The sequence below is a fragment of the Lepidochelys kempii genome, chromosome 1, assembly GCF_965140265.1.
Source record: "Lepidochelys kempii isolate rLepKem1 chromosome 1, rLepKem1.hap2, whole genome shotgun sequence".
NCBI lineage: Eukaryota > Metazoa > Chordata > Testudines > Cheloniidae > Lepidochelys > Lepidochelys kempii.
In genome coordinates, this window is record NC_133256.1 from 336643915 (window position 1) to 336662356 (window position 18442).

The 18442-nt window shown below is 45.0% G+C and overlaps 1 protein-coding gene across 1 annotated transcript in view; it reads right to left on the reverse strand.

Moving 5' to 3' along the window:
* Window positions 1-10466: 10466 nt before the first annotated feature.
* Window positions 10467-18442, reverse strand: part of MCM10 (minichromosome maintenance 10 replication initiation factor) — a 33936-nt gene continuing 25960 nt past the window's right edge. Inside the window, exons 17-20 of the mRNA XM_073328741.1 lie at window positions 17441-17554; window positions 16408-16553; window positions 15881-15923; window positions 10467-14063 (exon numbers count right to left, since the gene is read on the reverse strand). Of these exons, the coding sequence (XP_073184842.1) occupies window positions 13980-14063; window positions 15881-15923; window positions 16408-16553; window positions 17441-17554 (387 nt within the window). The 3' untranslated portion in view covers window positions 10467-13979. The remainder of the gene's footprint in view (window positions 14064-15880; window positions 15924-16407; window positions 16554-17440; window positions 17555-18442) is intronic.

The following is an 18442-nucleotide window of genomic DNA, read 5'->3' on the forward strand; positions in this document are numbered from 1 at the left end:
CATGATTCTAAGGAATAGTAGGAGGGAAAACAGCTGTTAGTAGTCCATCACTGATGATGACGATATTGTTGCAATTCTCATCTCTGGCTATGCATATGGTTCCAGTGTTCGATCCCTGATGCAGAGGGCACTGAGGGCATGGGAAGTCCAGGTCTATGATGTTTGATGATGCAGCTCTGTGGAGCCTTTCATGTGCAGCCTGGAGATGATTTTGTCAATCCCTCTCAAACCTGTTAGATGCTGATCTGGTCAGATACTGCCAGTGAGTCCTGTTCTGAGCTATTTGCTCGAGTTCTTTGAGATTGATGTCAGCCCACTGGAGACTGCTCTTCAGGTTATCTTTGAACTGCTTATGCGGACAACCCTTCTTTCTTTGGCCTGACTCAGCTCCCCATACCAGATCTGTTTTGGGAGACAGTGGTCTTCCATTCTGATGACATGTTCAGTCCACCTAAGTTGTGCTCTCAGGAACATTTCCTCAGTGCTGGTTGTGTTTGCTCTCTCAAAGACCTTAGTATTGGTCACTCTGGCCTGACAGTGAATGCTCATTACTGAGCAGAGGGAGCACATGTGAAATTGCTCAAGCTATTTAATGTGCCGGCTATAGAGTCCACATCTCAGAACCATACAGGAGAGATGTTAGAACCGCTGCACTGTAGATCTTCAATTTGGTGGAGAAATGAATGTTGTGTTGGTTAAGGACTTTTGTTCAGAGTTGGCCAAGGGCTTAGCTGTCTACTAATTCTGGAGGCGATTTCCTTATCAAGGGAACTGGCACTAGAAATACCAAATACTTGAACTGATCCACATTTTTCAGCTGTGTGCCTTGGATGGAGATGGCTGATGCTGGGGCACTGGAATGAGGTTGGAACAAGACCTCTGTCTTCCTGAGACTGATGGTGAGGCCAAAGAGCTGGGATGCTTCAAAAAACCTATCAACAAAGACCTGAAGGTCGTCACGTATATGGGCCATCAAGGCACAGTCATCTGCAAAAAGTGCCTTGATAAGAAGTCTTGGTCTTAGCATCTTGGTCTTAGCATTGAGTCTTTGAAGATCAGAGGGAGCCATTGAGTCAGTAGTGGATGTGTATCCCCTGATCCAAGTCCCTTGTGGCATGGCTGAGGACACAGGCAAAGAACAAATTGAACAGCACTGGAGCAAGTACACAGCCTTGCTTCGCTCCATTTGAGATTTCAAATGCATCAGAAGAGTCACCACTGGAGACTACTTGCACCATCATGTGGTCATGGAACAGATGGATCATTCGTATGAACCTTCTTGGGCAGCCCAGTTTAAGTAGAATAGCCCATAGACACTCTCTGTTGATCATATCAAAAACTTTGGTCAAGTACATAAAAACTGCATACAGGTCCATGTTCTCCTCTAAACTTTTTTCCTGGTCTTGACTTATGACAAAGTCATCCATAGTACTACTAGGAGGGAAAACAGCAGAATGAAGATCGTAGATTTCAAGAGGACAGACTTTTGCAAACTCAGGGAGTTGGTAGATAAGATCCCATGGGAAGCAAGTCTAAACAGTTCAAGAGAGTTGGCAGTTTTTCAGAGACATTATTAAGGGCACAAGAGCAAACTATCACACTGCATAGGAAAGATAGGAAGTCTGGCAAGAGACCACCCTGGCTTAACCAAGAGATCTTCAATTATCTGAAACTCAAAAAGAGTCCTACAAAAAGTGGAAACCACATCAAATTACAAAGGATGAATATAAATAAATAACGCAAGTATGTAGGAACAAAATTAGAAAGGCCAAGACACACAAGGAGATTAAACTATCTAGAGACATAAAAGGTAACAAGAAAACATTCTACAAATACATTACAAGCAAAAGGAAGACCAAGGACAGGGTAGGCCAGTTTCTTAATGAGGTGGAAAAACAATAACAAAAAATGTGGAAATGGCAGAAGTGCTACATGACTCTTTTTGTTTCGGTTTTCATCAGAAAGGTTAGTAGCAATTGTCCGTCTAACATAATGAATGCCAGTGAAAATGAGGTAAGATCAGAGGCTAAAATAGGGAAAGAACAAGTTAAAAATTACTTAGACAAGTTAAATGTCTTCAAGTCACCAGGTCCTGATGAAATGCATCCTAGAATACTCAAGGAGTGACTGAGAAGATATCTGAGGCATTTAGCAATTATCTTCAAAACGTCACAGAAGATGGGAGAGATTCTAGAGGACTGGAAAAGGGCAAATATAGTGCCAATCTATAAAAAGGGGACTAATGATAATCCTTCAGTACCTGGAAAGATAATAGAGCAAATAATTAAGCAATCAATTTGCAGACACCTAGAAGACAATAAGGTGATAAGTAACAGTCAGCATGGATTTGTGAGGAATAAATCATGACAAACTAACCTAATAGCTTTATTTGACAGGGTAACAAGACTTGTGGATGGGGGAAGAGGTAGATGTGGTATATCTTGACTTTAGTAAGGCTTTTGATACTGTCTTGCACGACCTTCTCATAAACAAACGAGGGAAATACAACCGAGATGAAGCTATTAAAGGTGGGTGCATAACTTGTTGGAAAACCATTCCCAGAGAGTAGTTATCAGTAGCTCACACTCAAGCTGGAAGGGCATATTAGGTGAGGTCCTGCAGGGATCAGTTCTGGGTCCAGTTCTGTTCAATATCATTGTCGATGATTTAGATAATGGCATAGAGAGTACACTTATAAAGTTTGTGGATGATACCAAGCTGGGAGGGGTTGCAAGTGCTTTGGAGGATAGGATTAAAATTCAAAATGATCTGGACAAACTGGAGAAATGGGTCTGAAATAAATAGGATGAAATTAAATAATGACAAATGCAAAGTACTTCATTTAGGATGGAGTAATCAGTTGCACACATACAAAATGGGAAATGACTGCCTAGGAAGGAGTACTGCGCAAAGGGATCTGGGGGTCATAATGGATCACAAGCTAAATATGAGTCAAGAGTGTAACACTTGCAAAAAAAGTGAACATCATTCTGGGATGTATTAGCAGCAGTGTTGTAAGCAGGATACAAGAAGTAATTCTTCCACTCTACTTGGCACTGATTAGGCCTCAACTGAAGTATTGTGTCCAGTTCTGGGCACCACATTTCAGGAAAGATGTGGACAAATTGGAGAAAGTCCCGAGGAGATCAACAAAAATGATTAAAGGTCTAGAAAACATGACCTATGAGAGAAGATTGAATTTGTTTAGTCCGGAGAAGAGAAGACTGAGAGGGGACATGATAACAGTTTTCAAGTACATAAAAGGTTGTTACAAGGAGGAGGAAGGTAAATTGTTCTCATTAGCATATGAGCATAGGACAAGAAGCAAAGGGCTTAAACTGCAGCAAGGACGGTTTAGGTTGGACATTAGAAAAAACTTCCTGTCAGGGCAGTAAGCACTGGAATAAATTGCCTAGAGAGGTTGTGGATTCTCCGTCACTGGAGCATTTGAAGAGCAGGTTAGACAAACACCTGTCAGGGACGGTCTAGATCAGGGGTTCTCAAACTAGGGGTTGGGACCCAAAAATGGGTCCCAACCCCATTTTAATGGGGTTGCCATGGCTGGAGTTAGACTTGCTAAGGCCCAGGGCTGAAGCCGAAGCCTGAGCCCCACTGCCCGGGGGCCAAAGCTGAAGCCCAAGGGTTTCAGCCCTGAATGTCATAGAATCATAGAATATCAGGGTTGGAAGGGACCCCAGAAGGTCATCTAGTCCAACCCCCTGCTCAAAGCAGGACCAATTCCCAGTTAAATCATCCCAGCCAGGGCTTTGTCAAGCCTGATCTTAAAAACCTCTAAGGAAGGAGATTCTACCACCTCCCTAGGTAACGCATTCCAGTGTTTCACCACCCTCTTAGTGAAAAAGTTTTTCCTAATATCCAATCTAAACCTCCCCACTGCAACTTGAGACCATTACTCCTCGTTCTGTCATCTGCTACCATTGAGAACTGTCTAGAGCCATCCTCTTTGGAACCCCCTTTCAGGTAGTTGAAAGCAGCTATCAAATCCCCCCTCATTCTTCTCTTCTGCAGACTAAACAATCCCAACTCCCTCAGCCTCTCCTCATAAGTCATGTGTTCTAGACCCCTAATCATTTTTGTTGCCCTTCGCTAGACTCTCTCCAATTTATCCACATCCTTCTTGAAGTGTGGGGCCCAAAACTGGACACAGTACTCCAGATGAGGCCTCACCAATGTCGAATAGAGGGGAACGATCACGTCCCTCGATCTGCTCGCTATGCCCCTACTTATACATCCCAAAATGCCATTGGCCTTCTTGGCAACAAGGGCACATTGCTGACTCATATCCAGCTTCTCGTCCACTGTCACCCCTAGGTCCTTTTCCGCAGAACTGCCGCCTAGCCATTGGGCACCTAGTCTGAAGCGGTGCATTGGATTCTTCCGTCCTAAGTGCAGGACCCTGCACTTATCCTTATTGAACCTCGTCAGATTTTTTTTGGCCCAATCCTCCAATTTGTCTAGGTCCTTCTGTATCCTATCCCTCCCCTCCAGCGTCTCTACCACTCCTCCCAGTTTAGTATCATCCGCAAATTTGCTGAGAGTGCAATCTACACCATCCTCCAGATCATTTATGAAGATATTGAACAAAACCGGCCCCAGGACCGACCCCTGGGGCACTCCACTTGACACCGGCTGCCAACTAGACATGGAGCCATTGATCACTACCCGTTGAGCCCGACAATCTAGCCAGCTTTCTACCCACCTTATAGTGCATTCATCCAGCCCATACTTCCTTAACTTGCTGACAAGAATACTGTGGGAGACCGTGTCAAAAGCTTTGCTAAAGTCAAGAAACAATACATCCACTGCTTTCCCTTCATCCACAGAACCAGTAATCTCATCATAAAAGGCTATTAGATTAGTCAGGCATGACCTTCCCTTGGTGAATCCATGCTGGCTGTTCCTGATCACTTTCCTCTCATGCAAGTGCTTCAGGATTGATTCTTTGAGGACCTGCTCCATGATTTTTCCAGGGATTGAGGTGAGGCTGACTGGCCTGTAGTTCCCAGGATCCTCCTTCTTCCCTTTTTTAAAGATTGGCACTACATTAGCCTTTTTCCAGTCATCTGGGACTTCCCCCATTCGCCACGAGTTTTCAAAGATAATGGCCAATGGCTCTGCAATCACAGCCGCCAATTCCTTCAGCACTCTCAGATGCAACTCGTCCGGCCCCATGGACTTGTGCACGTCCAGCTTTTCTAAATAGTCCCTAACCACCTCTATCTCCACAGAGGGCTGGCCATCTCTTCCCCATTTTGTGATGCCCAACGCAGCAGTCTGGGAGCTGACCTTGTTAGTGAAAACAGAGGCAAAAAAAGCATTGAGTACATTAGCTTTTTCCACATCCTCTGTCACTAGGTTGCCTCCCTCAATCAGTAAGGGGCCCACACTTTCCTTAGCTTTCTTCTTGTTGCCAACATACCTGAAGAAACCCTTCTTGTTACTCTTGACATCTCTTGCTAGCTGCAGCTCCAGGTGCGATTTGGCCCTCCTGATATCATTCCTACATGCCCAAGCAATATTTTTATACTCTTCCCTGGTCATATGTCCAACCTTCCACTTCTTGTAAGCTTCTTTTTTATGTTTAAGATCCGCTAGGATTTCACCATTAAGCCAAGCTGGTTGCCTGCCATATTTACTATTCTTTCAACTCATCGGGATGGTTTGTCCCTGTAACCTCAACAGGGATTCCTTGAAATACAGCCAGCTCTCCTGGACTCCTTTCCCCTTCATGTTAGTCCCCCAGGGGATCCTGGCCATCCGTTCCCTGAGGGAGTCGAAGTCTGCTTTCCTGAAGTCCAGGGTCCGTATCCTGCTGCTTACCTTTCTTCCCTGCGTCAGGATCCTGAACTTAGAATCATAGAATCATAGAATATCAGGGTTGGAAGGGACCCCAGAAGGTCATCTAGTCCAACCCCCTGCTCGAAGCAGGACCAATTCCCAGTTAAATCATCCCAGCCAGGGCTTTGTCAAGCCTGACCTTAAAAACCTCTAAGGAAGGAGATTCTACCACCTCCCTAGGTAACGCATTCCAGTGTTTCATCACCCTCTTAGTGAAAAAGTTTTTCCTAATATCCAATCTAAACCTCCCCCACTGCAACTTGAGACCATTACTCCTCGTTCTGTCATCTGCTACCATTGAGAACAGTCTAGAGCCATCCTCTTTGGAACCCCCTTTCAGGTAGTTGAAAGCAGCTATCAAATCCCCCCTCATTCTTCTCTTCTGCAGGCTAAACAATCCCAGCTCCCTCAGCCTCTCCTCATAACTCATGTGTTCCAGTCCCCTAATCATTTTTGTTGCCCTTCGCTGGACTCTCTCCAATTTATCCACATCCTTCTTGAAGTGTGGGGCCCAAAACTGGACACAGTACTCCAGATGAGGCCTCACCAATGTCGAATAGAGGGGAACGATCACGTCCCTTGATCTGCTGGCTATGCCCCTACTTATACATCTCAAAATGCCATTGGCCTTCTTGGCAACAAGGGCACACTGCTGACTCATATCCAGCTTCTCGTCCACTGTCACCCCTAGGTCCTTTTCCGCAGAACTGCTGCCTAGCCATTCGGTTCCTCGTCTGTAGCTGTGCATTGGGTTCTTCCGTCCTAAGTGCAGGACCCTGCACTTATCCTTATTGAACCTCATCAGATTTCTTTTGGCCCAATCCTCCAATTTGTCTAGGTCCTTCTGTATCCTATCCCTCCCCTCCAGCGTCTCTACCACTCCTCCCAGTTTAGTATCATCCGCAAATTTGCTGAGAGTGCAATCCACACCATCCTCCAGATCATTTATGAAGATATTGAACAAAACTTAACCAACTCATGGTCACTGCCTCCCAGATTCCCATCCACTTTTGCTTCCCCCACTAATTCTACCCGGTTTGTGAGCAGCAGGTCAAGAAAAGCGCCCCCCCAGTTGGCTCCTCTAGCACTTGCGCCAGGAAATTGTCCCCTACGCTTTCCAAAAACTTCCTGGATTGTCTATGCACTGCTGTATTGCTCTCCCAGCAGATATCAGGAAAATTAAAGTCACCCATGAGAATCAGGACATGCGATCTAGTAGCTTCCGTGAGCTGCCGGAAGAAAGCCTCATCTACCTCATCCCCCTGGTCCGGTGGTCTATAGCAGACTCCCACCACTACATCACTCTTGTTGTACACACTTCTAAACTTAATCCAGAGACACTCAGGTTTTTCTACAGTTTCGTACCGGAGCTCTGAGCAGTCATACTGCTCCCTTACATACAGTGCTACTCCCCCACCTTTTCTGCCCTGCCTGTCCTTCCTGAACAGTTTATAACCATCCATGACAGTACTCCAGTCATGTGAGTTATCCCACCAAGTGTCTGTTATTCCAATCACGTCATAGTTCCTTGACATCACCAGGACCTCCAGTTCTCCCTGCTTGTTTCCAAGGCTTTGTGCATTCGTATATAAGCACTTGAGATAACCTGTTGATCGCCCCTCATTCCCAGTATGAGGCAGGAGCCCTCCCCTCACAGACATTCCTGCCTGTGCTTCCTCCCGGTATCCCGCTTTCCCACTTACCTCAGGGCTTTGGTCTCCTTCCCCCGGTGAACCTAGTTTAAAGCCCTCCTCACTAGGTTAGCCAGCCTGCTGGCAAAGATGCTCTTCCCTCTCTTCGTAAGATGGAGCCCGTCTCTGCCCAGCACTCCTCCTTCATGGAACACCATCCCATGGTCAAAGAATCCAAAGCCTTCTCTCCGACACCACCTGCGTAGCCATTCGTTGACTTCGACGATTCGATGTCAGGGCTCAGGCTTCTGTTTCAGTCCTCGGTGGCAGGGCCCAACTTACAGGCCTCCCCCTGCCTGGAGCTGAAGCCCTTGGGCTTCGGCTTTGGCCCACCTGCCCGGGGTGGTGGGGCTTGGGCAGGCTCAGGCTTTGGTCCCTCATCCTGAGGTCTTGTAGTAATTTTTGTTGTCAGAAGGGGGGTCATAGTGCAATGAAGTTTGAGAACCACTGGTTCAGGTAATTCTGAGTCCTGCCATGAATTCAGAGGACTGGACTAGATGACCTCACGAGGCCCCTCCTCCAGTAACTTGTCTAGTTCTTTTTTTGACTTAATTATACTTTTGGCCTTCACAACAGCCCTGGCAATGAGTTCCACAGGTTAATTGTGTGGTATAAAAAAGTACTTCCTCTTGTTTGTATTAAAACCTCTGCCTATTAATGTCATCTAATGTTCTTGTTAACTCCTGGAAATGTGCTGGAAATGGCCCACCTTGATTATCACTTCAAAAGGTTTTCTTTCCCCCCACCCCACTCTCCTGCTGGTAATAGCTCATCTTAAGTGATCACTCTCCTTACAATGTGTGCTTTTTCATGGTCTGTGTGTATATAAATATCCTCACTGTATTTTCCACTTTATGCATCCGATGAAGTGAGCTGTAGCTCACAAAAGCTTATGCTCAAATAAATTGGTTAGTCTCTAAGGTGCCACAAGTCCTCCTTTTCTTTTTGCGAATACAGACTAACACGGCTGCTACTCTGAAACCTATCATTGTATATGTATACTTGGGATTTTTTCCAATGTGTTTTATTTTCCACTTATCAATGTCATAGTTCATCTGCCATTTTGTTGCCCAATCAGCCAGTTTTGTGAGACCTCTTTGTAACTCTTCGCAGTCAGCTTTGGACGTAACTATCTTGAGTAATTTTTTATCAGGTGCAAACTTTGCCACTACACTGTTAACTCACTTTTCTAGATCATTAATGAGTATGTTGAACAGCACAGACCCCAATAAAGATCCTTGGACACTGCTGTTTACCTCTCTCCATTATAAAAACTGATCCTTTGTGCCTACCCTTTGTTTCTTATCTTTTAATCAGTTATTGATCCACGAGAGGACCTTCCCTCTTATCCCATGACTACTTAGTTTCCTTAAGAGCCTTTAGTGATGGGCATTGTCAAAGGCTTGTCTACACTATGTCAGCTACTAGATCACCCTTCTCCACATGCTTATTGACACCCTCAGAGAATTCTAGTGGATTAGTGAGGCCTGATTTCCCTTTACAAAAGCCATGTTGACTCTTCCCCAACATACTGCATTCATCTATGTGCCTGATAATTCTGTTCTTTACTATAGTTTCACCCAATTTGCCCAGTACTGAAGTTGGGCTTACCAGCCTGTAATTACCAGGATCTCCTAGAAGTATTTCCTACGGAGTGCTCAGTTATTGCATTTCTTACCCCTTTTGGTGCAGATCGTTTAGGGCCTGATCCAAAGGCCGTTGAAGTCAATGGGAGTCTTAGTCCTTTTACCGTGAAGGATACCACTAGATGAATGTTTATAATTATTACCAAGCAGATTTAACAGGGCTTATCAGTTGAATATCTGATAACATGGTTCGAACAAAGAAATCTCTGTGCTTGCAGATATTAATTAATCCCTGCCACACGCCTAGGACTGAGGTATGTTATCCTCCATAGAGAGGGGAAGACAGAGGTTAAGCAGCTTGGACTCAGCCACACAGCAAGGTGAATTAGAACCAAGGCGTTCATGCCTGCCAGGCCCCACTCACTCCACTAGAGCAAGGTTTTCTAACCCCTTTCTCACCCAGACCAAATTGCCAGTTGTCATTTCTTGCTGTGACCCACAATCCTTTGCAGCCACAAAGGATTGCAGGATCTGGGTTGTTACGAACTGATCCACTAACCCAGTGGATGGCCTGTTGTGAGTGGACCCAGTTGCTGGGTCCCACATGCTTCCAAGCCAACTGGATCTAGGCAACTGGTTCTAGCTCTGGGACTCGAGGCCACCTCTTGTCTGATGCCCTTCCTTGAGACATGGGATGTTATCACCCAAACCCTGAAACCAGTGCCTAAGACCTGATCCTTCATGCCCCCCACCTCGTCCATTGCTTCCGCAGCCTAAGCGTGGCACTGTGCCACGTACCTATCACATTTGCACAAAGGGAATTAACATTAGTGCTCCAAGCCCCACTGAGGATAAATGCTCCTGTCTGGGATATTTCATTTTTGGCTCTCCTGCAACAATGCTTCCTAGGTATGTGCCTACCATGGTGACAGCAACACTAGAAGTTTGGAGAGGGAATTCTGTTTCCCCAAGCGTATAAAAGTGTACGCACCTTTGTGATGGGCTGGGCCCCCTGGGATGACACCTGGTGTGCTGGGACGCTGCTGAGGCAAACTATTCTGCCAGCCTGGACCCCCTTTTATCTGGTCTTACTGTGCTCAGCTCCCCAGCCTTTCCAGCCAAGCACACAGGCAGGGCCATACCCAGCTGCACAGAGAGACTGAGATCCGCTCTGAGAAGGCTCAGCTTATGGGGCGTACCACAGCACCCTGATGTCCACCCTCCGCCTTGGAGTACAAACCCAAAATTAGATGAAATTCACCCCCTCCCTCAATGTGGAGAGAGGAGTGCATAGTTCTTGCCACCCTAGTTAGAAATTACAGAAACTGGATTTAGTAATAAACAAAACAAATGTTATTAGCTATAAAAGGCAGATTTTAAGTGGTAAAAGGGGTAACAAACAGAACAAAGCAGATGACTAAGCAAATGAAATCAAACATGTAAACTAAGCTAGTTTCACTAAAGAAATTGGTTACAAATAGTATTTCTCACCCTAGATATTGTTGCAGGCAGTTTGCAAAGGTCTGTGGTTCAGAGTTCCAGTTATATTTCTTTTCAAACTAGACCCCGTCTCAGTCTGGACTCCCCCCTTGCCTTCAGTTTTTCTTCTTGGGCAGACAGGCCATGAAGAGGAGGAGTCCTATTGCCTTCCTCCCCACCCTTAAATAGGATTTACATAAGACGGGAATCCTTTGTTTCCCAAACTTTACCCCCCCTTCCCTTACAGTGGAAAGTTACAAGATGTCCCAGGTAATGTTTAGTATCAGGTGACAAGACCACCTGACTCTGTAGTATCACAGAGTCCATGAGTCAGTGGCAATATGGAGAGTCCACAGGAAGGCCAAGCTTTTCACCGTCTATTGTCCTCGCTGATGGGCCATCCGCCCTGTCTGGCTTTTCCATTGTTGTACCTGAAATGTTAGTAGTGGGCATCACCCAAAGTAACACAGCTGAAATACAGATACATAGTCAATATTCCTAATTTCAGATACAGAAATGATACAGGTATACAAACACGATAATCGCATTCAGTAAATCACAACCTTTCCCATGACATCTCACATGAGCCATCTTGTATAAAGTATATCTCAGTTATGTCATATTCATATCATAAGCATATTTTCATAAAGAATATGGAATGACACATCACTACCTTATTGATGGAATTTACAGACAAGCCAGAGAGCTCTTTAACATCAGAAACCCAGTGCACAAGCTTTCTGGTTTTGGAATTTCATTAGAAACATTTTTTGCAAGGACAACTCTTCTTCCTTCAGTGCTTTACCTTGGCTGACGAATGAAAGCCCAGAGCTCTTTCCAGTTCCCTAGCTGTACACTGAGGGAAGCTATTAATGAATCTGGTCATGTCTACACTATTGGGTGCTACAATGGACAGGGTTTTGCCATCACTGTAGGTAATCCACCTCCCCGACGGACAGTAGTTATGTCAACAGAAGAATTCTTGCAAAGACTAGTCACATCTACACCTGGGGATAGGTTGGATTAACTACAGGGCTCAGGAATATGAATTTTTCATACTCCCGAGCAACACAGCTAGGCAGATCTACATTTGTAGACCACGGCCTAGTGTTAATTTTTGTAGTGATAGATTTTGTGCACTGGCAGTGAACTCCTACCAGTCTGTGGCCATGTCTATACATAGGGCTCATCACTGCTGTAGGAACTCCACATCCCAGAGCAACTGTGGCTAGGTTGATGGAAGCATTCTTCTGTTGACATAGCTATGTCTACAGCGGGGGCGAGGTTGGCACAGTTACAGCACTCAGAGGTGTGGATTTGTCACACACCTGAGCTCATAGCTATGTAGACCTAAATTTTAAGCCCAGGTCTAGAAGAGAGAATGTTGTCTAGCCAGAGGCTGCGAGACAATTCCTCTCGGTCACCAGTCACGTGTGTACTTGGGCAAACCAACCTACTTTAGCTCCTTGTTTCTGTCAACCTGCCTAAAAGAACTGATCAAAAGAAAAAAAAGCTCTTCAGGAGTTATCATTTATTGTAATACAAATTAACATTTAAACCCCTGGAGCTCTTTATTGTGCAAAGTATTTACAAAATTCCGAGTGACCCCAAATATTTACAATAGTCAATAAATGGCAGTACCCATTTGTCAACTGTCCACACAGTGGATTAAAGCCAATGATTCTGAACCTCTTAGGATGGGCAAGACTGAAGGCAACAGCACCAACTGGGGACACTAATTGTTGCGTAGTGTACAGATACGTCTTTACAATTCAAATTACTTACTCCTCATCTGCATAGCTTGTGCAAAAAAGGGTAACATGAGAGCTTTTGAGCTAGAAGTCCACTGGACATGTTAGGATACGTCTACATGACAGAGCCTATGTTGGCATAGGTATGTCAGTACAGCTCCCTAGCATAGATGCAGCTTTTACATCAACAGATTTTCTGTTGATGAAGGACCACCACCGCCCTGAACAGCAGCAGCTACACAGACAGAAGCGCTCTTCCTTTAACGTAGCTGTATCAGCATCAGGGGTTTGGCGACACAGGTGTTTGTCTGGGAATGGATTTTTCAGACCCCTGATCAACGTAGTTACACTGACATAACTTTTAAGTGTAAACCAAACCGTATGTTGGTCTCTGGGAGTTTGGTCTGAGCGCCTACAAATATATTCATGGTTTTAGGAACCTGATGGACCCAGATGCCACAAACCAGGGCTGCTTCCAAGGAGATTGTCAAATAGGGTAACGTTTGCCAAACACAGCCAGTATTTCTAGGGAAACTCTGTGGGAGACCTGGCATTTGGCAGCTCACTCAGCTCAATGTGAAGCAGATAATATCCCAAAAATGGCTACTTCACACATTCAGGCCCTAGGGGGTCCTAAAGACTGTGGTATTTGTAATCATTAAAAAAAAATTAAAACGCTAGAGAAAGGGTTAAAAGCTATCTAAAATAATTTGTTATTTGTCTGCTTATTAAAGCCATTGACAAAATATTGGCCGATTCATTAAAAGAATTTAAATACCATTTTATAAGTGGCACGTTCTAGGTGTGCGGTTGTAAAGATAACACGTCATCAGTCGGCCCCGGGCAGCCTAGATGCACCGGGCAGTTGGAAGGTGGGGTGCCACTTTCAAAAGCACCTGAGTGGCTTAGATAAAAGTCAAATGCCTGTGCCACTCAGGCACTTTTGAAAACTTTACACATGAAGAACTTCCACAAACAGCTTGAAATTTCCCCTGTGGATTTCTGGAACCAATGGAAAGTGTCATGCCACATCATGTACCTCTATAAGTTCAACTTGCTATATGCTGCTGCTTATGTACCCTGTAACAATGTGAGGGAATACATCCTAGGGCTGGAATAGCTGAATTAAGACACCTTGATGGATGTGTTCCCCATGATGGACCACTATATGAACCACAGAAATGCTACGAGTTCTTGCAGACTGTTTCAAAGGTCCCTCCAAGATTATAATTGTTTACGTCTTACGCGTCCGGTGGGGTAGTTCTAATGAACTGTTCTATACACACTTCAGGATCCAGAGGAAACCACTTCTTGGTTCAGATTCCATGATACTAGATATCTCTTCCCTAAATTAAATACTGTGAACACCACGTTCCTAAGAATGAAGGGCATGAACAAGAAATCCACATGAGGTTCCTTCAATCAGTTTAAAAAGTTCGAAGCTGGACATTCCAATCCACATACTGGAGGAAAGATTATGGGACGACCTTGTCCCAAGAAATCGATTGCCCTGCTTGTTTGTTGCAAAACCCAGCACCCAGTTGCTTTATGATAAACAAGTGATTCATTCGGAGACAAAAAATGAGGAGTATGTTGTGAAAATCACTGGTGGATTACTTAAGGCTAGTAAGAAATTTGGGTTGCTCTTCCCCTCTTGGTAAAAGCGTTTCTCCACCAATCTTCGGGCCTTTCTTCTCCTAGAAATATTAACATACAAAGGAAGATTTAAATCCAAGCTAAGGCAGCTGCAATATATCATCATCAAAGGAGTCATGGGTGGGCTAAATTATCTGAATACGTATCTACATAAATCATAAAAATCATGACAATGTTTCAAGAGTTCCTACAGGCAATCCTGCAAATGCAACCTCCCACCATGCCAGTTAAAATAAGGAACCTACACAACAAAAAGAAAAGAATAAACTAAGGATGCCAAAAAATACTGAAACGTACAATACTGAGGCGTTAAAGTGGAGGTTAGGCAGTCCCATACCACAATTTTACACATGCACACTACAATGCCTAACGAAAACTGGGTGAGTTAAAGGGAAACTGTCTAGTTAACATTCTCCCTGCTTTTACAACCCAAACACATCACCATGTTAATTCATGAAAAAATGAATTTGGAAAATGAAATTGACTAGAAACTGGCTGTGAAACACAGAAGTGAAACTGATCAGTCTGTTTTCACTATCAGAACTGTTCCCTTCTTACATTTCTCCCAAACAGCATGCATAGTGAAATGTTACCACAGAAAAAACTTAAGTATCTAAAACTCTAATGTGTTATATGTAAGTAAGGTAGCAATGTATTTTTTATTTACAACAGTATCATTTTTAAACTGTCAGTGACCCTTCCAGAACAGGACAGCAGTCTGAATTCCCTGGCTCTTGTTGGTTTAAGTCAGTGGTTTTCAACCTATGATCCATGGACCCCTGGGGATCCGCAGACTATGTCTAAGGGATCCATAAAAGGTGACTACAAAAAAAGAATTTCAGATCCCAGAAAAGGCATTCCATTTTTCTGATCAATCAAAAGTATGTGAACAGCCCACCTACAGGTCAAAACCTGGAAGTGTTGTTGTTACCATAGAAGCCCACAGTTTAGTGCCCTTTCTGACACGTCAAATGCTGTGCTGAGTGCATGCAACATTTGTAGCTGAATTCTGTTCAGTCAGTTTTCAGTCCAAGACTTCTAAGGTAGGAGCCTGTAGACCACAGGTTGAATTTCCAAAGGGGCCTGTACCAGTGTTCGAAATGTTTTAGGGGTCCGCAAATGACAAAAGGTTGAAAACTACTGGTTTAAGGTACATCCTGGAAAAACAAAGTCGTCATTGTAAGTTTGCATTAATGTCTACACGGAATGTAGAAACAGGCAGGAGCTCACAACCAAAGCAACCTGGGTGTAATCGGGGGGCTTGCCCTTGGGCTGGCCTCTTTAAACACGATAAGGAAGCAGAACAGGGGTGAGGGGACTAGACGCATTGTAGGCTGCAATGGGTGGTAGTCGTGCTCTCTCTCAGGGTCCAGGAGACCAGCCTGACCAGGCTCAGAGACTGCTTTGTGGACTTGCAGTTTGGGAGCTCTGAGCCAGCATCCCGAGGTAGGCCGTATGATCTGCTGTTACAAGTGCTCCATCCATTTTATTAGCTTGTGTTTGGCTTCCCCTCGCCCATGAATTTACTGACGCCAATCGGAGAAAGGAAGGCTAGGCACATCCGCAGCACTACGCCCGGACATAAGGGGGTGTACAGTGACAGCACACGCCTTTTACTATTCAACATATGGACAATTCAGTCGCCACATCATTCCACCACAGATACTTCAGTAGGAGTGGAAGACTTTACATCTTACCGTAGCGTGTGGTGGTTTGGGCCCTGATTAACCATGGCTATTTTTTAAATAGAGAAGCTGTCCCCTTCTCAGACAGCTCAAATTAGTGCCAAAACAAAGTTTGGGGAAACCCACTAACAGAAGCAGCCCAGTTCCCACTGTTGGCTTTGGCCCAGGCTTACCTTGAGCATTCCATCACGTTCCCATTTGAAGAGGCCACAGGCACTGAAAGAGGAAGATGGAGCGTTAGGGCTTGTCTTCACATACAGCGGTGCAGCTGTGCTGCTGTTTAATGAAAATGCTACTACACCGACAGGAGAGAGTCTCCCGTCAGCATAGTTAATCCACCTCCACGAGAGGCGGTAGCTATGTCGGTGGGAGAAGCCTTCCTGTGGACACAGCGCTGTCTACACCAGGGGTTTGGGTGGGGGGATAACTGCATTGCTCAGAGTTGTAGATTTTTCACACCCCTGATCGATGTAGTTATACTGATATATGTTTGTAGTGTAGACTTGGCCTTAGATTTGGGGTTCGCTTGGTGCCCTGTACAGAGGATCTCTAGCGAACCCAAATCCCTTCCATAATGCTTATCAGCAGGGAGTGACAGTTTTGGGCATTAGCACATGCTAATGTTACTGGGATAAAGTGTCCTCAGATTTTTGGTTGGTGCAACTGAACCTGCCAACATGTTCCTGAGAGCCCCTCCTACCTGCAGGGCTTTTTTGGTAGCCTGTCAAAAGATAGGGCTCTGTTTCCACAGGGACACTTGAAGAATCGCTTGACACCATCATGCCAGTGGTATTCATGATTCTCCTTCACACATGTCTCTCGGAGCTTGAAATACGTGTATTTACACTGCAAGGAGAGAGAGAGAGAGGACACTATGAGAGAGTAGAGACACTATAAGTGAAAGAACTGTTATTCTGCTGTCCAAGGAGAACTGAGTGTCCATTCGGGATTAGCAGAATGCCACCCCTCCCCCCCATTCTTGCATGCCCAGAGAATGGCCCACTTGATAAGATCACTGCCTCCAAACCCTTCCCATTCTGCCCCTCCCTCTTCTTCACTACCACCTTTTGTCATGTTTGGCCCAATTCCCAGCGAAGTGCAGAGTACAGATAGTCTTCTGTGCAGTGATAGACAGATAGGAGGGAAAGTATGTCAGTGGTTCAAACTATTCAGGCAGGAAGAAACTTCCTTCTGTCCCATGGCATTTTAAATTATGGTAAAGCACCACCTCTGCCATTCCAAATGGAGCCACTGAAATGCAGATTAAAAAAATTTAGTCGTTTGGATGCCTTTTGCTATGTTCCAAGGTACCTGAGCTCATTCTTCACCCAGTCCTAGAATACTCCAGATTCCAGTACAAAGTTTCAGACTGACAAGAATTATGAGAGACTATCGAGTCTGATCTAAGTGAAACAACCTGGTAATCAGTTGCTGGGAAGCAGATCTTCCCCAGAGTGACTTAGGCGCTGGGAACCCACAAAGGGGCACTTAACTTTGCTTCCGGAAATCTCAAATGCAATACTAAAATCTGTGCTATTTCACCAAAGCTCTAACTCCTTCAATATCACTCACTGCTCCAGCTGGTATAATCAAGAACCTTCATAAGGATCAAGTGGTTTTCTTTCTAATCACCAATCCAGGCTTCAGCAGAGATAGCGGCTGAAGGCCTCACTCAAATCCAGTTCAAACCACTCTGCATGCTCCACACACCTGCCTGCTCCATTGTCACTCACCGTTTTACACGTCACAATCCGACACTTCACTTCTTTAATGTTCCTCATCGTCTCTTCCAGTTGTTCTTTTTTCACCAGAGGTTCAAAGTACCGTTCCTGCAGCTCAGCCTCAGCCTGCCAGAGCACAAGAGAGGCACTGTCGTCTGATATGCAAACAGCACACCTAGAAACAGTGCAAGCAGCTCCGCATCTAGTGGGTTGGCCAGGACTGCTACATACCACCCCGGAGAGACTGAAACCTCTGAACGACAGATGAATGTTCAGAAGCTCCGAATAATCCATTTCGTGTGCGTTCCTTGTTTGAAAGAGTACAGTATGTAACGCACACGCTGCACTTCACCCACTGCTGAAATGTAGCGCTCGCCCAGGCAGATCTCAGATGCTGATTAACAGCTAACACACGACTTAGTTACACTCACTTCTGTACTGAAGTGTAAAGTGCAGGGAGGCATGCAGGATGACCTGAACTGGGATTTGCCCAGGCTCCCATAGTCAGCTTTCAGACTCTTACGAAAAGTGCCGTGAGATCTTTACTGATTAGTATCTTAGGTTTACGCATCTCATCTCCAGTCGCACAGTGCCCCACACCATCCTGGGGAGTTGTTACAGTACTGTTACCTAGGGAGGTGGTAGAATCTCCATCCTTAGAGGTTTTTAAGGCCCGGCTGGGATGATTTAGTTGGTGTTGGTCCTGCTTTGAGCAGGGGGTTGGACTAAATGACCTCCTGAGTTCTTTTCCAACCCTACTCTTCTATGATTCTATGATACTGACTCCAGGGGAAGAGCGCCATCTACTGGATCGCCTGTACCACTGCCCACATTTTAGTCAAAAGCTTGGACTCTGCAACCCCTCTGCCCACAGCCATGGTTACAACACAGAAGTGGAACGAAATAGGCATGTGTCCATTTTCTGGAGAGCAAAGTGACTCCATAGATATGAATATTTGCAATAGCTGGCCTGCTATAAAACAACTGCTTAGATTATAAGCTCTTTGGGACAGG